Source organism: Musa acuminata, chromosome BXJ1-1, assembly GCF_036884655.1.
Source record: "Musa acuminata AAA Group cultivar baxijiao chromosome BXJ1-1, Cavendish_Baxijiao_AAA, whole genome shotgun sequence".
Taxonomy (NCBI): Eukaryota; Viridiplantae; Streptophyta; class Magnoliopsida; order Zingiberales; family Musaceae; genus Musa; species Musa acuminata.
This window is the reverse complement of record NC_088327.1, coordinates 17,042,347-17,050,214: the sequence shown is the minus strand read 5'-3', so window position 1 is coordinate 17,050,214 and position 7,868 is coordinate 17,042,347. Positions and strand designations below refer to the sequence as shown.

Sequence of the window (7,868 nt, the reverse complement as noted above, 5' to 3'; positions counted from 1 at the left end):
CATTTCTATATTAAGATTTATTATTTAATTTTTTTTAAAAAAAATCTAAAAATACTTGACCAACAACCCAAACACAGCCAGATGATACGGTCCCAAGTCCCACCAACAGAAAGGAGACTGTCTACTTGAATTCCGAATCCAAGTGACATGTACGTACGTACACACTCCCATCAGACTTGTCTGTTTATTATGTCGTCGACTTGCATGCTTCTTCACCCACCATTGCTAATTGGTTTACGAGCTCACGGAACTGTTCTTCTTCCTCGGTCTCATCAGGTATCAGGCGGAGGCCGCCGAGTCGGGATCCTCTCCGTTTCGGATGATACAACAACATTCGACGGTCTCCGGCGGTCTCACGGCAGAACGGGAGGGGAATTGCATCCGTGTGGAAGTGGAGAGGATCCAACCCAACTCAGCGGCACACGGGCACGTGGGGACTGGGGCGCCACAACATAATTAGCGAAAGGGGATGCAGTACGCCTACGCATGTGACCGACCGAGCGTCGCTGCTCCTCCGCAGCGAGGCCGTAGAACGTGTCGCACGGATCACAGGGATGGATCGAGGCGCAAACCTGTGCTTCGGTGCGTTCGGTGACCGCGATGGATGCCTTCGCGTGGCGTGCATGGCAGTGTATTAATATAATAATACCGGTCCTAACATATTAAAAAACCATATATCACCAGAGAGTATCGGAATCGAATCCATTATACAAATCAGTTCATTCTTTGATTTTGATTTATTAATAGATTTGGATTGAATTGATTATAATTAAAAAATATCAACTAATAAATTGATTCATCAAATCGATTTAAATTTCTAATTTTAATTTAAAATATTATAATTTCTCTTATTATGTTGGTCTAATTAGACTAAGAAGATTCCAATTCGATTCAGTTGAATCATCAAATCAGTTTATTCAGAAATATATATATATATATATATATCTTTTTTAAATTATTTTAAATTATATATGGATTATCCAAATTATTAGGAAGGTTCAAATCAATTTTGGTTCGGACCTATATTATTTTTTATCGAACTAAATAAATAAAATTTAAACATGCCCGTGGCAACGGTAACAACAAGCCCAAGATACGCATGGTGGCGACAAGGTTGAAGGCATGGAAGAAGATACATTTGGTATTTTTGAGGTTTCACTTCCAACATAAAAGAATTTGATGTTTCCAAAAGATATATACATCACAAAAATGAGCTGCACTAAACTAGTAGTCATGATCCTACTAATAATGGGGTTGCTCTTCCCGTGAAGACATCACCTGCTATGTGAGTTCAACCTTAGACTGGAGAGGTTTTGTTGTTTTCATGCTTTCTCTGGAGTGCTGCTCTGACTACGTTAGCCCGTGTAATTATCCCAACCTGCAACATCGAGAAACATTTAATGACGAGCACTGAGCAGAAGTACAAGGTAAAAAAAAAAGCTTAGCGGATGATTGACGTACCAATTTACCATGACTGTCCACAACTGGAAGTCTACGATATTTTGTTTCCAGTAGTAGCCTGTGATTGGAAACGACAAGCTCTTTAGCATTTCGTTAAAAGCTGAAAAGAACATCAACAACAAGAATTTAGGTATTCAGAACCTTGCAGCATCTTCAAGGTTGGTAGTTTCGCGAACTACAAGAGGGGCGGGAGTCATCACCTCGCCAATTACTCTGCAATTGGTTTTACTTAGCAGCTTCTGGATTTCATTGAATGCCTGCAGCAGGAGGCTAATGTAAGTTCAGCTTTATGAATCATTATGTTGTACAAACAGGATAGAACATGGTGGTTTCTTTTGTATAATATCTCCCTTGACAAATCATCTGGAGTAGGCACGAAAACCAGATATATGTGTCATACTAATGATAATGTGACCATCAACCATGTTCGACAAAGGCCAAAGGTGAAGCACAATGTAGACTGAGAAAATGCCCCAGTCTGGTAGAATAACATAATCTAGCTGTCTGTCCGACTGTACAACAGTGGCACCAGAGAAGGCCTAACATCGTATATCAAATTTTAGATAGAATGTCAAACAGGAATTAGTTGCTACATATTCAATGTAACAAAACACATAAACTCAATTTTCGTGTGATGGACCTTGCCTTCTTCTCTACATCTAGACTCTTGCATAGCAAAGCATATACATCCTATCTTATAAACAAATACCTCCCAATAATGCTTACGAGGATTATTCTTCCAAATGCTTAGCAATAAACAATATACCAAGTCTAGGAGTTAGTATCATCATGTGTGTCAGCCAATAGATAATCTCCTTATTTGGATCACTTGCAAATCTAGCAAACTATATATGGGTGGTTCTTTTTCCTCCTATGGAATGTGAGTTCATATAATTTTGAGTAAGGAAGTTGCGACCATGATACCTTCTGTGCATATTAAACATATTATATCTGGGTTGACAAGTCAATACAGGAGGTATGACAGAAAAAAGAAAAAAAAAAATCCCTCAATGTCATATGAGGTTGCTAAGAAATAGGGCATATGCCTCTGAGTTCATCAACTTGACTAATTTATAACTCGATTATGTATGGATACTCTGTCAGAAGACATCAAGGAAGCGACTTTTAATATGCATTAAGTATGCTATGAAGATATCATATTAGTTCTATCTAATGTCTGAAAGCCCAACAAATATTATCTCGGTTTTCTAGTTCCTTGTCAATCATCAAATATATCACAAGAAGCAGAACTTCATCACAAATGATACATAAAACTTTATCAAGACAACAAAATCTACAAATAAATTGAATAATCATATCCTTTACAAGAACAAAATCATACATACCTTCCACGTACTATCAACTTCAGGAAATATGCTTCTATCAATTCTTCCAGTTCCTGAGCAGAAAAGGAGCATTAAATTTATGTTAGAGTCATGATGGATCTAATAGCAAATGTTCTTGATTCACAAGGAAAATTTTCATTTATAAATAAAAAAGGCAAACCTAGTGTATGAGACTCCCACCGATTAGGAATTTGGGGAGAATTATGTAGTCTTTAAATCTTACACCTATAAATAGACAAGTTTTCATGACTTGAATTCTGATTACCCGGGTCGTATAAAGACAATCTCATTGTTGTACAAAGGCTGACTCTAAGATTTCTATTACAAAAATTCGAAGAAGAAGGGAAGGAGATTAGAAGACACCTTGAAATACATGACAAGGAATGTTTCTGTGTTTGGGTGTCGTAACATTCTTCTAGCATAATAACTAATTATGTTACTTTGCTTAATGTACTCGTAAAAATGAAATTCCAACTTTTTAGGTGAGAGCTCACATTCATTAATTGCTATCTCAAAATATGGATGTGTTATGAGTCAACTATATTCAAGGTTATCAAACAACCTTTCACATTATTCCATCATCTTTCCTAGACTTCCTGTTTTTACCAAATATATTGCATCAAAGGTGCGTTATTAAAAAGACATGATAAACGTGCATTCATGTGATGTTTGCTTATCTATGAGTTAAGTGCACATCCGTGTTGACAATGCTGAACAAATTGTTAAATACATGTGTTGCTTGCTTGGTATCAAATTCTACATAAACTAGCATAATATCTATCATTTTTTAAAAAGGATCTCTCACGTTCTCTCCCTCTCTGTCTCAGATATGCTACCTTTTTTTTCTTTTTTTTCTCAGATATGTTTCTTAAAGCTTACTTATCCATATTAAGAGACCTTTGATGATTTTTTTATTTGAAAAACTTGGCATCCATAATTCCAATAATTAAGTTCAACTTAAGAATCTCCTTTCCTTGACCTCTTCACTCACCAAGTAAATAGACTATGCTCAGAGAAATAACAGAAAGATTTTTAGTTCCCCCCTTGAGTTCGTGGTGAATGACAAGGGATGGAAAACCACTTTTCTAAGAAGACAGATCCACCTAACTATCTGTATGATCAAGTAAAATGAGGTAGTGATCACAAACTGAAGGGTACCGGAGACATCAAAATAGGCAAAATCTTAAACAACATAAGCTAAGGCCAGGTGGAATAAAGGTTTCAAGATTTCCAATAATCTAGCAATGCTTTTAGGCTTCAGAATTGAAAATCTTCGCCATTACATCCAGCTAAAAAGTAAACGCCAAATTGGATGGTAGAAAATTTAAGCATGCATAAGGGTACCAACTATATCATCACACTGTTAAAAAAAATGCCAGGTGTGTAGGTTTTGTTTATATCATTTTGGGTACCAACTATTTGGGGTCGGCTCTTTTCCTGTTATTGAGGTTTGTGGTGCTCATGACATTGTTAAGTATCTGTGTTCTTAAACCACGAGTCTGAAAAGTTATAAAACCTTGAAAGGAATTAGTTAACAAAAATACAGCAAAAAATTAACTAAGAAAACCTGAAATGGAGTCCACTGCTAATAAATCATAATCTGAAACTAGTCCAACCTGCAAAGAGGACAAGGAAACAGGCTCTGTAAGACAAACACTCCAAAGCAGGTACATAAGCTATTCATGCTAAAAGAACGTTATTCTGAGATGGATGCAAAGAAAAAAGCACAAACAAGACCAATCTTCATACTCAACAAACATCTTGCAGTACCAAATCAACATTCAACTAAGCATTTGATTTCAGAAGGCCATCATGGAAGAGCAACCTCATTTCAATCATACAGATGACATATGAAAGTACTTCAACATGATATAAGTATTGTAAATTGGTGACAACAAGAATACTCTGAGTCTTGAGACTAAAGCCTTCTACACCTTATCTGCCCTTGAATAGAAAGACAGGACCTCCGTATTCAACTTCAAAGCATGCCAAATAGAAAATCTTAGTCTTCTTAAAAGATACAAATCACAAGGCAGTAGAAACTTCAGAGCTTAGGCTGTGGAACAAGAAACCGGACCGCCTTTCTAACAAAAAACCAGATGGCTGGATTGTCAACCGACTAAAGCAAATAACAACAAGAAGCAGTAATATCCCAACCACTTGTTGTCAGTTACATTGATGTTTTTCAGTCATCAAGCTCTGTTTAGGGAAATCTCAACTTTAAGCAACACATTGGTTATATCTTTTAGGGTTGCAAACAGTAATGCTATTCTTAAAAGCTCAAGATAAAATGGACAAAATGTATCTCTGTGTGCATAATCATATGAAAATACATGAAATAAAACCTACAGCTTTTGTCATAATTGCTTATATTTAGGGCATTACTATATCTTCAGAAAAAAGAATTATGCATGAAAGATTAAACCAAGGAGCCATCAATTTTCATCACAATAAGATGGTGCATAAAAGTTCATTTGGTGAAGAGACCTAATCTAATAACTTAATCATCACAAACAAGCAAGAGTTTCAGGAAGCAGAGGAAGAAATTTGGTCAAGAAAAGGGATAGGAGAAGAAGAAAAAAGTGAATACCAAGTTCTGGTCATCATCAATCACGGGAAAGCCAGCGATCATATTCTCCACTAACATCTCCAACGCTGTTGATATCACATGATGAATGATCAGCTAAGCAATTATTCCAGGATCCAAGCATAAATAAATAAATAATGAGTAAATGATTAACTAATAAATGATACTGGTGGAACCTTCATCAACTGAAGTGGTAGGCTTCACAACATGAAGATCTTCCTTGGTGACCATAAAATCACTAACAGTATAAACACCACTGCGTTGCTGCAACTCATTAAACCAGAAAATATTAACTTAAAAACATCTTGTTTAGAAGTTATATGATGGATACTCTACTAGGAACAAAAAAGAAAAGGGAGCAACTCATCAATTAGTAATATTTTCAAATTGAAACATTAGAAAATAATCTTACTGAAATATAGAAAATGGTTGTGAGCTCTATAAATAAACCTAGATTAGTCTGATACATGTCTCAACAAAATGAAAGAGATTTTATGCAACACTCACAAAATAAGCTAAACATGATGTTCATCTTAGAACTGATGCAATACAAGGGCATCACAGGTAACTAAACTAAGAAAAGGAAACCAAGTTGAATAAACAAGGAAAACTGAACAGAATAATAATTTACCTAATTTGAAAATTTTGCAAACAAAACCATCCTATTATGGGTGCATTTGGGAACACATTTCAAATGTGCATTGAGGGCCAAATGCACATTTCAAATATGGATTGGACGCTGCATTAGAAATGCTCAAATGCTGATGCTACCTTCGGGTAGCATTAACATTTCAACATTTGCTGGATGCTAATATAATTTTTCAAATTTCGAAAGTACCCTATGACTTTATCTAAAATTATAAGATTGTCAAAATGATTTAGTGAGAAACTAATATGATTTATATTTTCTATAAAGGTAAAATTTTATTTAGTTTTTTAAAATATTATTTTTATATTTACTTATATGATTATATTTTTTATTTATTATATATTTAGGCCATATAAATTTTTTTATAAGATTAAATTTATTTATTTACCTATTAATTTAAATAAAAAATATGTATTCACTTTTGAATAAATATTAAAAATATTAGAAGAGTAAATTTGCCATAAAATATTTAATGAACCTTTGAAATACAATTTTACCAAATAATATTTACGTCAATATATATTTAAAATACAGTTTTGATCTACCATTTGTCAAACGCTTAAAGCATTCCACAACTGTACATTCACTCAAAACCCTTTCTTTAACTGCACATTAAAAATATAAATGTGTTCCCAAACAAAACCTACCCAACTGCTTTGTCTCTTAGTTTTAAAATCACTATTTTTACAGACCATCCAGATGTACATAATATTTTGCTTATGAAAATGAAGTTTGCAAACGTCAACTAATATCACTCTTCCTAATTATAAGACCAAAATTTCAGCAGGCTTTCTATTCCTGAAAGAAGGTCTGCAGTTTCACGAATCTTTTAACTAAAGTAAAGTAAGACAAGGTCTTGCTCAGCCGCTTAAATGTCTCACCCTATACTTAAGGTAAGAAAATGTCAACTGACTTGTAAAACAGCCAACATCATGTGAAAGACTTTGAATTGCTGCCAGTCAATACTTCCCGTTATTAAGAGGCAAGATGATTGTCAAGCGTGGACTAACCAGCTAGCTATAAAGTTTCGTGACACCTCAGGCATGATCTTCTACAAGGTGTAGTGGGCAGAATTTAAGGTCGATCCAACGTAACCGAGGAATAAGAGTACCTTCCAGCCATGTAGATTGAAAACAAACACAAGTAGCTATAAGATTGAAGGCTCAAAAGCTACTTAATTGTTGCTAGATTTCTAAAACAAATGGGCTCTACAACCAAGTAACGCAACAAGTGGTCAACAAATTCTAAAATTAGATATAACACATGCAATACAATAAGCAAATCAGTCATCAAGATGGAAACATACGGCACAAAGCTTCGCATAACAACCAGGACCATCCAGTTAGGAGTGACAGGAAGGAAAAGATCCAAAGCTGCCCACCTAGGGTTCGAATTGGATCCCAAAATAGAACCACGATAAAGAGAAGGAAGACTTGGATACGGGAGAAGCGAGAGCCTCACCGGCAAGGAAGAATTAGTCGCCGAAGCCCCATCCCGCGCAACGGCACCGGCGCCCAAATGAAGGAAACGCCGGGGCCGCTGCTGGTCGAGGAGGTGGCTGCCGCGGCTGTGGCGGACGGGCTTAACACCGACGGTGGCAGAAGGGCGGACAAAAAGAGACTCCATCGACAGCATCCTTCCTACTCGCACTCTCTAAACTAATCCCTATTCTCTCTTCTTCGCGCTCGGTCTCTACTTCCCTTCTTCCCTTGCAGAGACTCTCTCTACTGGTATTTATAGAGAGAGAGAGAGAGAGAGAGACCCGCGGAAGGAGGCGAGAGACGGTTCGGAGAAGCATAGGAGAAGAGACCGCTCAATTGAGGAG

The 7,868-nt window shown here is 36.2% G+C and overlaps 1 protein-coding gene across 1 annotated transcript; it reads right to left on the bottom strand.

Annotated features, from left to right (window-relative positions):
- Positions 1–1,114: 1,114 nt before the first annotated feature.
- On the bottom strand, positions 1,115–7,868 carry LOC135676546 (CBS domain-containing protein CBSX1, chloroplastic-like). The gene is made up of 8 exons (XM_065187864.1): positions 7,505–7,868; positions 5,571–5,658; positions 5,398–5,462; positions 4,375–4,423; positions 2,808–2,860; positions 1,603–1,718; positions 1,462–1,519; positions 1,115–1,378 (listed from the first exon to the last, which is right to left on the bottom strand). The coding sequence occupies exons 1-8, from the start codon at positions 7,676–7,678 to the stop codon at positions 1,298–1,300; spliced, it is 684 nt and encodes a 227-aa protein (XP_065043936.1). The 5' UTR covers positions 7,679–7,868; the 3' UTR covers positions 1,115–1,297.

Excerpts from the sequence above, each read along its gene's own strand:
- LOC135676546 (XM_065187864.1), bottom strand. The coding sequence starts at position 7,678 with ATGCTGTCGATGGAGTCTCTTTTTGTCCGCCCTTCTGCCACCGTCGGT. Across the intron at positions 5,463-5,570 it reads TACCACTTCAGTTGATGAAG|CGTTGGAGATGTTAGTGGAG; the intron begins GTTCCACCAGTA and ends TGATATCAACAG. Across the intron at positions 1,379-1,461 it reads TGGACAGTCATGGTAAATTG|GTTGGGATAATTACACGGGC; the intron begins GTACGTCAATCA and ends TCGATGTTGCAG.